At 36.2% G+C, this 14691-nt stretch overlaps 2 protein-coding genes across 2 annotated transcripts; one reads left to right on the forward strand and one right to left on the reverse strand.

The window, feature by feature from the left end:
* The first annotated feature begins 7157 nt into the window (after positions 1–7157).
* Positions 7158–8069, forward strand: LOC125105026 (olfactory receptor 4K3-like). Its single transcript, XM_047738038.1, has one exon. It carries the CDS (start codon positions 7164–7166, stop codon positions 8067–8069), a length of 906 nt encoding a protein of 301 aa, XP_047593994.1. The 5' UTR covers positions 7158–7163.
* Positions 8070–13257: 5188 nt separating this feature from the next.
* LOC125104959 (olfactory receptor 4F6-like) lies at positions 13258–14199 on the reverse strand. The gene has a single exon (XM_047737904.1). It carries the CDS (start codon positions 14197–14199, stop codon positions 13258–13260), a length of 942 nt encoding a protein of 313 aa, XP_047593860.1.
* Positions 14200–14691: the final 492 nt, after the last annotated feature.

Below are 14691 nucleotides of genomic sequence, written 5' to 3' on the forward strand. Positions count from 1 at the left end.
ATGGCAAGATTTCATTTCTTTTGATGGCTGCATAGTATTCCATTGTTTATATATACCACATCTTCTTTATCCATTCGTCTGTAGATGGACATCTAGGTTCTTTCCATAGTTTGGCTATTGTAGACATTGCTGCTATAAACATTCGGGTGCACGTGCCCCTTCGGATCACTACGTGTGTATCTTTAGGGTAAATACCCAGCAGTGCAATTGCAGGGTCATAGGGTAGTTCTATTTTCAACATTTTGAGGAACCTCCATGCTGTTTTCCAGAGTGGTTGCACCAGCTTGCATTCCCACCAACAGTGTAGGAGGGTTCCCCTTTCTCCGCATCCTCGCCAGCATCTGTCATTTCCTGACTTGTTAATTTTAGCCATTCTGACTGGTGTGAGGTGATATCTCATGGTGGTTTTGATTTGTATTTCCCTGATGCCGAGTGATATGGAGCACTTTTTCATGTGTCTGTTGGCCATCTGGATGTCTTCTTTGCAGAAATGTCTGTTCATGTCCTCTGCCCATTTCTTGATTGGATTATTTGTTTTTTGGGTGTTGAGTTTGCTAAGTTCTTTATAGATTTTGGACACTAGCCCTTTATCTGATATGTCATTTGCAAATATCTTCTCCCATTCTGTCAGTTGTCTTTTGGTTTTGTTCACTGTTTCCTTTGCTGTGCAAAAGCTTTTGATCTTGATAAAATCCCAAAAGTTCATTTTTGCCCTTGCTTCCCTTGCCTTTGGTGATGTTGCTAGGAAGATGTTGCTGCGGCTGAGGTCGAAGAGGTTGCTGCCTGTGTTCTCCTCGAGGATTTTGATGGATTCCTTTCTCACATTGAGATCCTTCATCCATTTTGAGTCTATTTTCGTGTGTGGTGTAAGGAAATGATCCAATTTCATTTTTCTGCATGGTAGCCACTATTTCTTGATAAGCTTATGCAGGGTTGAGGTGCGGGCATATTATGACTCTGCTCCACTCCATATTTGAAGTTATTTTAGTGTAGTTACCGTATTTTAAAATGTTCATATTCTCCAGATTGTATAATGCTCACACAATGCAACCTAAATAGTTTATTGACTTATTTATCTATGGTTTCTATTCCTTAAACATAGCAAACTATACTTTAATGTAGAGATATTTCTAGGCTATATCTCAAGACACTGCCTTCCTTCCTTGATCTATCTAATCTTCAGCCAAGCTGACCAGTGGATTCACATCACTGATATTATCCACATAGTTAATGTCAAGACCGACAATCTCTTCTTTGAACCTCACTGTTTTTCTACATTTGCTTTCCAAACTCCAAGAAATTATGAAGAAACTTGAAAATTACCTTTACTTTTGAACAAAAAAAGGGTACATTTTAAATAAATTTACTCTTAATTTCTCTTTATTTTCCTAAAGGCAATCATTACCATTAAATGAAGGATATATTTTTTAAAGATTTTATTTATTAATTTGACAGAGAGAGATCACAAGTAGGCAGAGCAGCAGGCAGAGAGAGAGAGAGAGGGAAGCAGGCTCCCCGCTGAGGAGAGAGCCCGAAGCCCGATTCAGGGCTCAATCCCAGGACCCTGGGATCATGACCTGAGCTCTAGGCAGAGGCTTTAATCCACTGAGCCACCCAGGTGCCTCTGAATGAAGGATATTTAAGCATAAATTGATTTTAAATAAATTGGGAGTTATAGTACATTTTTATATCTTATATATTCAAAAACAAACAAGACTCCTTCAATTATATATATATGGATGTGTGTACATATAACTAATTGCACGAAAAGAAAACTGAAACAGGGCGCTTGGGTGGCTCAGTTGGTTAAAGCCTCTGCCTTCGGCTCAGGTCATAATCCCAGGGTCCTGGGATTGAACCCCACATCGGACTCTTTGCTCCGCGGGGAGCCTGCTTCCCCCTCTCTCTCTGCCTGCCTCTCTGCCTACTTTTGATCTCTGTCAAAAAAATAAATAAAATATTTAAAAAAAAAAAGAAAACTGAAACAGCCCCACCAAAATGTGGGCAGATTTCGTGTGTGTGTGGTTAAAAAAAGAAAAAAATAAGAGGAAAATGCAGATAGAGACAGACTCATATTTCCTTCTCAAACCTCTAAAGTGTTGGATTTTTGATCAGTACTACTGAGTTTACATAATACTTTATAAATGAAAATAAAGAGGTAAGCTTCCATCATTGTTTTGTTATTTAAAAGAACATTAATGATGTTAACATTAAATGTTAAAATTAGAACATTACCCATGTAACCACAAAAATTCTCAAGACTTCAAAATGTTTTTCTACTCTCCATTAAAACCCGACAAAACCAGTAATTCAAGGCTGGCTCTTCTGTCATAGGTACTGTTGGTGCACATCAGTAACCAGCTCATTTCCTTTTGCTGGTCTTCTCTGACCACTCACCTAAATCATCTGGCTTCTAAAGGAACTAGAACTAAATGGCAACTTAGTTCTAAAATAGAATTTTCCTTACAAAAAAAAAAAAGGTTGCCAAAGAAATGTTTTAAAACTGTACTTAATTTCCATCACTGGAAATTTTATGATTGTACTGACCAGGTCTGTCTTTGACCTTGATGAAAGGCACACTTTCAAGAGATAATATCAATTCAGAGAAACTCAGAAATTAAGAGGTCCCAAGGGAATATAGCATGGGTAGTTTCCTACTCCAGAGGCTATTCTCTACAGTGAATATATACCTCACACTCTCACATGAATACTGGTCACAACTGAAAATAGATTATTTGTTTTGCTGCAATATAATTTTATTTCAAATTCTAGTTAGAATATAAACAGTGCTTTATCCATGGGGAAAAAAATATGATCAAATACGGTGTTCCTCTGGTAAGAAGGTATAGTCTATACTCTGTAAGTTTCTTAACTGCTCCCGTAATTCCCTTCCTCTATCACATTTAAGATACTTTCACAATGTTTTAATACCATTTTTCATACACACTAATTGGGATGGCTTGGACTTTCTGCACAGCTTCCAGAAATATCAAAGGTTTCCTTTCCCAGCTATATCTTGGGACTTTTGGGCTCCCTACAGCATCAGACAAAATACTTTCTATTTGGTGTCACCCCTCCCTAAATACTCTGGTTGAGGAAGTATTTGTATTTCACAGCACCACAGTCAGCAGGGTCTGCAGTTTTTCTGGATTAAGGGACTGTTCTGGACACAGATATGTAGGCATAATTAACAGAAATATCCAAACATGGAGAAAATTGATGTTAATAATTAAGCTCAGGAAAAAGCCTGATAGAAAATGTGGAAAGAAATCTCTCAAAAGTTTTAACAGTCAATAGTTACCATGGGGATGGAATTATGCTTTTGGAAATGAATAGAAGGAAATGCAGAATGGTACCAAAGTTGGAGAAGGACTAGAGTCAGAAACATTGAGTGTGCACCGCAGTCCCACTATTTCTCTGCTCTGAGACTTCTACCAGGTTACACTGGGAGTCAGTGTCAGAGTAATAACACCTATTTCATGGGGTTATTGTGGAGATTAGACAATGTCAGTAAAAGTTTCTGGTATACAGTGGGTATTCGGGCGGGGAGGGGAAACACAGTAAGAAACAGGGAGATTAGTTTTCATACCACTTGAAACTAGTAGCTCAATAAGCAAAAATAGGAATTGTCTCATTTTCTTTCTTTCATTCCTTCTTTTCCCCCCCTAAGTTTTGATTCTCTTTGGTGAGTTCTGCTTTAAGTCATTTGATTTTACAATTCCACTCTTGGAATCTGGAGATTTAATTCTCCCACCTAGGACATGTTTGAAAATAAATTATAACAGTATTATTAATATGACTATTAATATACTTAATTTAGCAGTAATATTTTGTCTTTCATAATTCAACTAAAATAATACTAACAACTTTTTTTTTAAAGATTTTATTTATTTATTTGACAGAGATTACAAGTAGGCAGAAAGGCAGGCAGAGAGAGAGAGGGGGAAGCAGGCTCTCCACCAAGCAGAGAGCCCGATGTGGGGCTCAATCCCAGGACCCTGGGACCATGACCTGAGCTGAAGGCAGAGGCTTTAACCCTCAAAGGCACCCAGGTGCCCCAATATTAACAACTTTTAAAGCAAGTATTAGGTGAGAAAATATGCATAAGCTTTTATTTCTTTAGTATAACCTGCAGCACCTAAAGACTATTTCATTTTCATCCACAGTGTCCAAAAGTTATTAGAGTACACAGTAAAAATAAATTCAATATGTCCTTCTTGACTGTATTTGAAGAAATTAAAAGGCCTTCCTACATCTAGTACTTTCTAGGCCTTTTCATCCCTGGTATCTGATCACCTTTGTGGATTTAAACAATATTAACAACATGTTCATTATAGACAGAGGTGAGGGTAACAAACAAAATAGAGGAAACTTGAAGCCGTTAGTGCCAAGAGCATTAGCAGAATTATTACAGATACAGAGCATACTTTTCAAATAGCTATTGACCATTTGTATTTCTTATATCAATTATCTCTTCATAGAACATGGATTCTTATAAAGAGTTTTATTATTTTTCTTGATTCATAGAAATCCTATTTCTTCTCAATTAAACTAACATTTCTCTAAACCAACATTCTTTCCAGAAGCTAACTCTAAATAGACGCTATTCACTATGTTACTTTGGGCATTTACCTTTTAACTCCGCTTTTCCATAGTAAAATGAGTATGATTATTGTCATGGTTATGAAACAATGATTAAAAATGCTTATCAGGTGCCTGTGTGGCTCAGTCGGTTAAGCGACTGCCTTCGGCTCAGGTCATGATCCCGGAGTCCCAGGATCATGTCCTGCATCGGGCTCCCAGCTCCACGGGGAGTCTGCTTCTCCCTCGGACTTTCTCCCCTCTCATGCTCTCTCTAACTCACTCTCTCTCTCAAATAAATAAATACAAATCTTTTAAAAAAATGTTTATAATAGGACTGAGTTATATAAAAAAGGGGAAAAAATACTGTAGAGCTGCTAACTTTGATAGAGAACTATGAACACCAGTCATCAAGTATTAATAGTGGTTGCTGGAAATGACTGAACCATTGCGGCAAAGCCCTTCTGATCAACAAATTTTTAAAAGGCGGCAGAAGCAGATGGCAGAAAAAGAAGGAAAAATGAAACTAGGAAGAAGAGAGAAAAGCAAAGGAAGAGAGAGAGAGAGAATATGAATCTATTTTCTAGCCTGATAGGATTGTTAGATTTTTAAAGTAATTAATTTAAATGGTAAAAAATGACAAGTTTAAAGGCAAACTTAAAGTCTCTCTAACTTATTTGATAAAAAATCTCGTTAATTTGTATTTGCCATTTACTCTGCTATTGCAAAGAAAGTCTTCCACCAAAGATTCCTGGAACATCTTTCAAAAACCATGAATTCTCAGGCTGAAGCAAATACGATTGAATGGAAATGGCTTCCAATGGATATGTGGGAAATGAAGGAATTTGCCTAACTCTGAAACTCTCATTTGTAACACACACAAAAATATTTTCCTCTAGTAGCTTGAGGCATAGTCTCTCTCCCAGAGTTAATTACAGACTTTGGATCATTTTAGTTCATGTAGAGATTTCCAGATTTTAGTTTCTCAGAAGCCATCTTGTCTGGAATTGGAAACCTAACACCACATTGTATATTCGATGGTTCTATACCAAGTCTGGCAGAATGGCTTTCAAACACATTTTAGAGTTTGGTATTCAAACTAAACTTCAGGTTTCACTATGGCTGAGGTATACTTCAGGCTGTAAGTAATTTCTCACAGGTTAGGTAAGCTTTGAATTTCATGAATAGAGAACAATTTCTTCCTATTGCTCGTGATTTATCCTTTCTTTATCTCTGGAATATTTATTCTTTAATAAATTTTAACTATCTTCTTTTTGATAGTTTATCTGCTTTGTACTCAGTTAACTATGTTCATTAGTGAATAAGTTTTATCATTTTGGCAAAAACAATATTAATATCTCATTTTAAAAACTGATCGATTCATCCATTTATTCATTAAAAAAATGCCCTTCAATAATGTGTTAAACATTGTTTCAGTTTTTCAAATTTATAAATAGAAACTATTTTTCTAACATACAGACCTGACACAACAAAATGTCATTTTAAAAAATGTTACTGGGGCGCCTGGGTGGCTCAGTGGGTTAAGCCGCTGCCTTCGGCTCAGGTCATGATCTCAGAGTCCTGGGATCGAGCCCCGCATCGAGCTCTCTGCTCAGCAGGGAGCCTGCTTCCTCCTCTCTCTCTGCCTGCCTCTCTGCCTGCTTGTGATCTCTCTGTCAAATAAATAAATAAAAAATCTTTAAAAAAATAATAATAAAAAAATAAAATAAAAAATAAAAAATGTTACTTTACCTAGGTCTACAGCATTGAAGTGATCATAATTCTTAAAAAAAAAAATTTACTTTAAAGTAATTTCTACACCCACTGTGAGGCTTGAATTTACAACTCCAAGATCAAGAGTTGCATACTCTACTGACTAAGTGAGCCACACACCCCAAATTGGCCATAATTTTCATTCATAACGCAGCCTAACAATTTTTGCAAGCACATTTTGCATTTACTTGCTTGTTTATTTAATGGTAAAATTATACTGATAAAAACATGATCTAAAAATACAATACAAGATCTAAAGAATTGTTAATAACCTACAACTGTTTATGGGCTCATCTTTATGCTGACTTTTCATCTCCTTTTATTTGAGGTTATTTACATCTTACAACTTCTTTCTCTGTACATAGTTTTAACCACTTGTATGAGTTCCTGCAATGTATACTGTTATTTTTCTATTGCTTTTCATTTTATAAAAATTGTGCTGAGTGGATCCATTTTGGACTTTACTTTCACTATTATGTCTAAGATACATCTATATCATTTTATAATTATAATTTATTATGGTTCTGACTAATATTCAATTGTCTTACTTATGGGGATTATTACACTTCTCTTTATGTACATATCTAAGAGTTTATCTTGGGTGATGGAAATGGGAATGAAATTGATGAACCACAGAATTTGTGAACATTGAGCTTTACAAGATAAGGCCAACATTTTTCTAGACTGATTATATTAGTATACACTTCCATCAGCAATGTATAAGAAATCTTCTTGATTCACAAACTGCTTATTCAGCAAATCTGATTTCCTGTCTTTTCTTCAGATAAATTTAGAACAAACTGGACGAAATGGAAGCAGTAAACCAGTCTGTGGTGTCTGAATTTATTATTTTGGGGCTTTGTAGTTCATGGGAGCTCCAGGCCTTCCTACTAGTGATATTTTCTTCACTTTATTTGATCACTATTTTAGGTAACATCTTCATTATGCTTTTAATTATTGTTGACTTTCATCTCCATTCCCCCATGTATTTCCTGTTAGCCAATCTTTCATTCATTGACTTCTGCCTTTCCTCAGTCACTACCCCTAAAATGATCACAGACTTTCTCAAGGAAAACAAGATAATCTCCTTTGAAGGCTGCATGTGTCAGATTTTCTTTGGACATTTCTTTGGAGGGGGTGAGATGGTGCTCCTTGTGTCAATGGCCTATGACCGCTATGTAGCCATCTGTAAGCCACTTCATTACTCCAGCATCATGAACGGGCAAATGTGCATTGGGTTAGTGATGACATCATGGATCATTGGGTTTGCGCATTCAATAAGCCAGCTAGCTATGATTATAAAACTGCCCTTCTGTGGACCGAGGGAACTGGATAGCTTTTTCTGTGATATTCCATTGGTGATCAAGCTAGCCTGCACAGACACCTCTATTCTAGAAATGTGGATAAATGCTGACAGTGGGGTACTGGCAACCATCTGCTTCATTGTGTTGCTGATCTCTTACTCTTATATTCTGTTTACCATCTGCCTTCACTCTAAGAATGGGGCATCCAAGGCTCTCTCTACCTGCACTGCCCACATTACAGTGGTAGTGTTATTCTTTGGGCCTTGCATCTTTATCTACCTGTGGCCACTCAGCATCACCTGGGTGGACAAGTTTCTTGCTATATTTTATGCAGTGATCACACCTCTCCTAAATCCAGCTATTTATACTCTAAGGAACAAAGAAATTAAAAATGCCATTAAGAGACTATGATGTTAGCATATGGACTTCAGTATTTCAGGGTCTCATGGTATCAGAATCTCTAAATTGTCCATGCCTGTCCTGTTGCTTGGGACTGGGAAGCATTCCCCCATTCACATATGGAAATCATGTGTATCTCCAGATAAAAGTTTTATGTCAATCCTATCATATTCCATAACTATTTGTTGATCACGGAATGCAAAATGATTTCCTGTCTGGAAAATGTGGCAAGTCTCTATGACTATGATTTTGGTTGTGCTCAAGAATGACTTAAAATTAATAACAAGTTAATGTTACTTACTAGTATTTGTGCTGCTATTTCAACAACTTAAAATTTTTTATTATGCTAAGCATTTCTTTGAGCAAAGCATTTCGCATAGATCTTTAAATTTTGGTCAATAGGTAGTGCATTGAATATTGCTCTTTGTATTTATTAAGGGATAAATTAGTCTCTCAGTTGATATTTAGCTACCTTATCTGGAGAAGGTAATAATTTAGCTACCTTATATGTATCTCAGTTGATATTTAGCTACCTTATCTGTAAAGGTAATAATTAAGTATTTCTTTTCATACTCAGAAAAGCAATGCATCCTAATTATAATCTGATGAGAGTGTTGTCCCCTCAACATAATATTTTAGCTATTTGTGTAATTATCTTCTGAAGATGTGCTAAATTAAATACAAAGATGGATATACTAACAACCTTTGGGGATTTTGTTTCTCTTTTCATTTGTAAATGGGTTAGAAAGTTCATGATATATATCAGTTAAAAGCAGGGAAAAGTGATATGAAAATGAGGTCCAAAAGTCTGATTTTGGAATAAATTATCCATTTAATTCACTTCAGTGTTCAGATGGCTTGTAAGCAACTGGATTATATACAAAGTTTGTGAATTGTTCACTCCTACATATAACATAACTGAAGAGGGATGGGAGCCGAAGAATGTTCACCTTTAGCCCAGAAGGCTGATCTGTAGCCTACATAGCTCCAATAAGAATCAAATACCTGCTGGTTGCTACATTCTTATAGGGTCTCATGACTGCCTGTACATCTCACTGATAGTTAAAATTGAGCTAAATGATAAGCACCATACAGATCTCGTAAAAGTAGTTTATGAGTAGAAATTCAAAGAAAACATTTGTGATTTAACACTCTTTGCGTGTCCCCTCTCCCTCAGACACCAAGCATATAACAATCAGCTTCATACAGCAAAAGTTTAGCTCTTTCTGCCCATGGGTCCTGTCCCCATGCTATAATAAAAGCACCTTTTTGCACCAAAAACATATCAAGTATTCTTTCTTGACCATTCCCTCGAGGCCCCATATCAATAACTTAAGAATTCTTCCTACTGTATGCCACAAAAAGGTATGCAAATTTACATCTTTTATCTGAAATCCATGGACCCAGATACACTTCAAATTTCATATTTTTTTAAATGATGAATTAAGCAGAAATTTTATTTCCAAACTCATCAAAGATTATTATAAACAAAAAGGATCCTTTTAAAATTGTCACAAGTTAAATCAAAGCCACCTCATCAAAGTAAAACACTTGTGACATTAAGAATTCCTTTAGGTTGTCATATTTTCACATTATTTTGTGTTTAATTATTTGCATGTTCTGACGATCACATTAAAACACTTTTTTGAAGACATGAAATAATGTAGTATTTTTTTTAAAGTACAACCACAAGGGTAAAGTAGAGGAACTTAAGAAGTCATAGACTAAGTCTGGTTTGTACACAGGATGGAGTAATCTAAACACAACATGAATCTTTCCAAACAAGTTTGCTAAGACACAGCTCCCATGTTTAGTGATACAAATTAAACAATCTTCTTATTTAGAAAAATCAAGATACATTTGATTAATAAAGCTTATTCTTCCCACAGTTTTATACTTGCTTGTCTTAATTTAAAAAATGTAAATTCATGAAGAAAAAACAAGTTCTATTAGGTTATAAAAATCTTAGGAGCAACAAATTACAAATATTCAACTTTTAAATAAGCAAAGTTGTTTCCTTCCCCAAATGGAAACATCCAGTAAATAAAACATACATAATATTCCAGGTATAGGAACAATAGTAAATCCCTTATGAAAGAGGTGCATTTCATGTATTTTTTCTTTTTTTTTTTTTAAGATTTTATTTATTTATTTGACAGAGATCACAAGTAGATGGAGAGGCAGGCAGAGAGAGGGAGGGAGAGAGAGGGAAGCAGGCTCCCTGCTGAGCAGAGAGCCCGACGCGGGACTCGATCCCAGGGACCTGAGATCATGACCTGAGCTGAAGGCAGCGGCTTAACCCACTGAGCCACCCAGGCGCCCCAATGTATTTTTTTTTTTCTTAAAGAGTCTCATAACTGCCTGTAGGCACTTGAACTCATGTAGGACTTGAACTCAGGACCCCGAGATCAAGACCTGAGCTGAGACCTAGAGTCAAACACTTAACAGACTGAGTCACCCAAGTGCTTCTCACATTTGCTGGTCTTAAATATAAAAATACTTTACCAAAAGAATCAGGCCATTATTATTTAAAGTGTACTCTTTCATCTAGTTTCCTTATCCGAGTAGAAACTCATCAATTTCCATAGAATGTTAAAACAGGACCAAAGCCACAGGAAAGTCTGAAATATATGAAAGTCTTTTGGTTGGAGAATAGTGTTTTCTTGAGATTTCTAGGCAGTCATTCATTGTTTTGCACTGAAAAGCATTCCTCAGCAGACTCTTCCCTACTGTCAAGAATAATGCACAGGATCTGGGCCCTGGAAGGTGCTGCTCCTAGCTGGAGCACCTACCAGCAGGCCATACTTGTAGGCATTTTGCATACAATATCACTAAAGCTCTGAAGCCCCTGGGAGCCCGGGAGACCTTGAGCCTCCCCACGCTGGCCTCCAGCAGTTGCTGCTCCAGCCAGTGTGCAGGTGAACATATTCACTCCCAAGATAAGCAGTGGCAATGGGTTCCCCGGGGCCAAAGAGCCAGTAAAGGTAACATGGTCTTGTGTACTTTGTAACATCCCAAAATAGAGTCTGAAACACAAACCCTTATATAAAATAACTATTTCCGTGTGTGTGTGTGTGTGTGTGTGTGTGTGTGTGTACACACACATATACATTCTGAGGGTTTTTTTGTATTTTATATCTCTACATCAGTTTGGATATTATCTATTTACTGACTTGTCTTTGAATTCACTGATTCTTCTGTGTTCACTGTTTTTAAGCCTACTTACATTCATAACTTTACGTTGCTTTTTCAGTTCTAAAATATCCTTTGATTCTTAGATATTCCATTTCTCTGTTAAATTTTTTTATTGTTTTCTCCATTTTTTCCAACTGTTCCAGCACTTTTTTAAAAATATGTCACTTTATACTCTACTAATTTCAGCAATTGAGCCCTCTGTGTTTTTCTTTTAACTATTTTCCTCTTAAAAATTATGAGGCATATATATCCCTGGTTCTTTGCATGTTCCTATTTTATGTGTTTTAGGCACTGTATATAAAAAGTCATATAGATTTGATTTAATATATTCCTCCAGAAACTATTTACTGTTTTTTCAATGGGGCATAAAAGGGTATGGTGTAATCACATTAATCCAATCAAGTACTGAGCATATTTGAATCGGATTGTAGTTTTTATAAGACTCGGTATACTTCTGGTTTATACCTGTTCCTTGGATATATCCTTTCCAAGTTTTAATTATGATTCTAATGGATCTCTTGCTTCTCAGTCTGAAATATTTTAGGTGGTTTAGTTAGGCCCTTCAGAATTTTTTTTAAGGTGTTTTTTTTTTTTTTTTTTTATAATTTTTACACCAAATGTGGAGCTCAAACTCAGAATCCTGAGATCCAAGAGTTGCAAGCTCTGCAACTTAGCCAGCCAGGTCCCATGCCCTTCAGAATTTTTGAGCTTAGAACTTTAGCCTTCTCCATTTTCCTGCTAGCATCTAAAGTATGGCAGATTCCTCACTCAGAAATCTGGCTTTATGTTTATCCTTTTCAATTTAATGTATCCAGTAAGAATCCATTTCAAACATAAATATTAAGCAACAAAGTAATATTGAACAGGAAAAATGTGAAATATTACTGAATGTATAACCAGAAACAACTGCAAATACTCAGGATGTAAAGTCCTTTCAAAGTCTAGCAGTGAATTTGGCTTGGTCTTCTTGTTATCAAACCAAAATATAAATTAAATTAGTTTCACAATTTCTGCAGATTCTACACACACATGCACACACATATATACTTAAGACCCATAGCCTGAACAAGAAAAGAGTTATACAAGACTAGCTACTAGAGAAAAATTGTCAACCAATAATTTGGACAGAGTAATGGTTCGATAATACCAGCCATATATTTATTTAATAATATCAAATATCTACTTGGGAGTTAAAGAATATCTGCTGATTGAGTCATAGACATTAAGTCAAAAGTTCAAAAATTATGAAATAAGATATATATAAATATGTATACATATAATATATTTAAAATAAAGATTTTATATATATATACACATATATATATGTGTGTGCATATATATACACACACACTATATATATTCCCCTGCCCTAGGCCAAATGGAGATGGCTTGAGTTCATAGAATTGAGGCAACCAGGGGTAAGTGTAATAGCTACAGGCCAAATACATGAAACATGCTATCTCTGAGGCTCTCCTTCTTGTTTTCCCACCTACATATCTCAATCTTTCTTTATTACTTCTGTCTACCTCACATCTCCCTCTTTGTTCCTTTTCCTCCAGGTTTTAAATCCTCTCTCATATATTTTTTGTCTTTCAGAAAAAAACAAAACTGAATTATTCATATCCCAGGTTTAAATGAAAGGAAAGCTATATATTTCATAGTTCCCTCAAAAGTTTTAGTATATTAGTTCTAAATAGAACAGTTTGAATCCAGACAGTCTAATTAATATCTGAGGTCCTATTTCAACAGATTCTAAGTTGGTAATCTGTGCTTTTTCAACTTCCCGTAAACTTTTTTTTGGACTTTAATTCAGTTGTCACACAATTTATTAAATAGAGTAAACCTGATAGTTCCACGTACCCTCATAATTACAGATCTATTCTGAATATAATAAAATGGGGGCTTTAGGAAAAAACAGCTTCAAATTTTGTATAATTATTTAAGCATTTGTATTACTTGAAGTTGCTTGAAAATGTAAAGAGTAACTTGTGCTCCTGAGAGTTGTTTAGGAAATCATTCTCAGACTCAGGAGTTGACTATGCAGTCTCTTCATTGCCATCTTCATGTCCTTGTTCTTCAGTGTGTAGATAACAGGATTCAGAATGGGTGTAATCATAAAGTCCAAAATGGCAAGAAATTTATCCACTGACACAGTGGGAAATGGCCACACATAAACAAAGATGCATGGTCCAAAGAACAAAATCACCACGGTGATGTGAGCTGACAGAGTAGAAAAGGCCTTAGACAAACCACCACGTATGGAACATTTCCATACAGTGACCAGGATAAAGATATAGGAAATAAGCAATGAGAAGAAGGTGCTCATGGAAATTAACCCACTGATGGCAATAACAACAAATTCCATTCTGTAGGTGTCCGTGCAGGCAAGTTTGATAAACCAAGGAAGGTCACAGTAAAAGCTATCTATCTCATTGGGACCACAAAAAGGCAAATGGCCAACAAAAGCTAACTGGGCCATTGAATGAATGAAGCCAATAGACCAAGCACCAGATAGAAGTAAAATGCACATCTGTGGGTTCATGATTGTCAGGTAGTGAAGGGGCTTACATATGGCCACATATCGATCCAAGGCCATGGCGACCAGCAGCACCATCTCTGATCCACCCAGGACATGAAGAGCAAATATCTGGATGACACATCCCTGAAAGGATATGGTTTTATGCCCAGAGTACAGGTCATGAATCATCTTAGGAACCGTTAAGGTAGAAAAACACAAATCAATGAATGAGAGATTAGCTAAAAGGAAGTACATAGGGGACCGTAAGTGAGGGTCAAAGGTCACTACAAACACAACAAGGAAATTTCCCAGAACAATTGTTACATAAAACACTGTAGAGAAGGCAAGGAGAAAATGCTGTACTGGTCTAGAGGTAGAAAGTCCCAGCAACACAAATTCAGACACTGAAGAGTAATTTGATTTATTCATTGACTTTGTGTTACCTAAAAGGGTCAAATAAAAATAATTATAAAGGGATGCATGAGAGCTACTGAAAGAAACAGAAGTCACTGGGTTTCAAATTCTGACATTAAAGAAAAAACTTCACTTTGGTCACAAAACGCCTTTGAAAAAGTCATAGAAAATTTATTCATTTCACAAATGTTCATTCAGCAGCTACCATGAAGATCTATGTACCTGGCACTGTGCCACATTCTGGGGTATAATATTCTACAAAGCAAAATGGGGTCCCTCATGTCAAGCAGGAGCCTGCATCAAGCAATGACAGAAGCAGTTCAGGTACCACAGCTAGAAAATATCACCATGACAAATGTCAGCTGGCACCGCAGAACGGATAATGAGCAGAGCCAGAGGAGGTCTGCAGAGACCCCAAACTGATTAAATCCCTTTAAAAAGGGAAGGATTTTGGCAGTTAACTGTCAAACTCTTCAGACCTGACCCCTCTATGTCTGACCACTTAGA

This window comes from Lutra lutra, chromosome 7, assembly GCF_902655055.1.
Source record: "Lutra lutra chromosome 7, mLutLut1.2, whole genome shotgun sequence".
Lineage (NCBI taxonomy): Eukaryota > Metazoa > Chordata > Mammalia > Carnivora > Mustelidae > Lutra > Lutra lutra.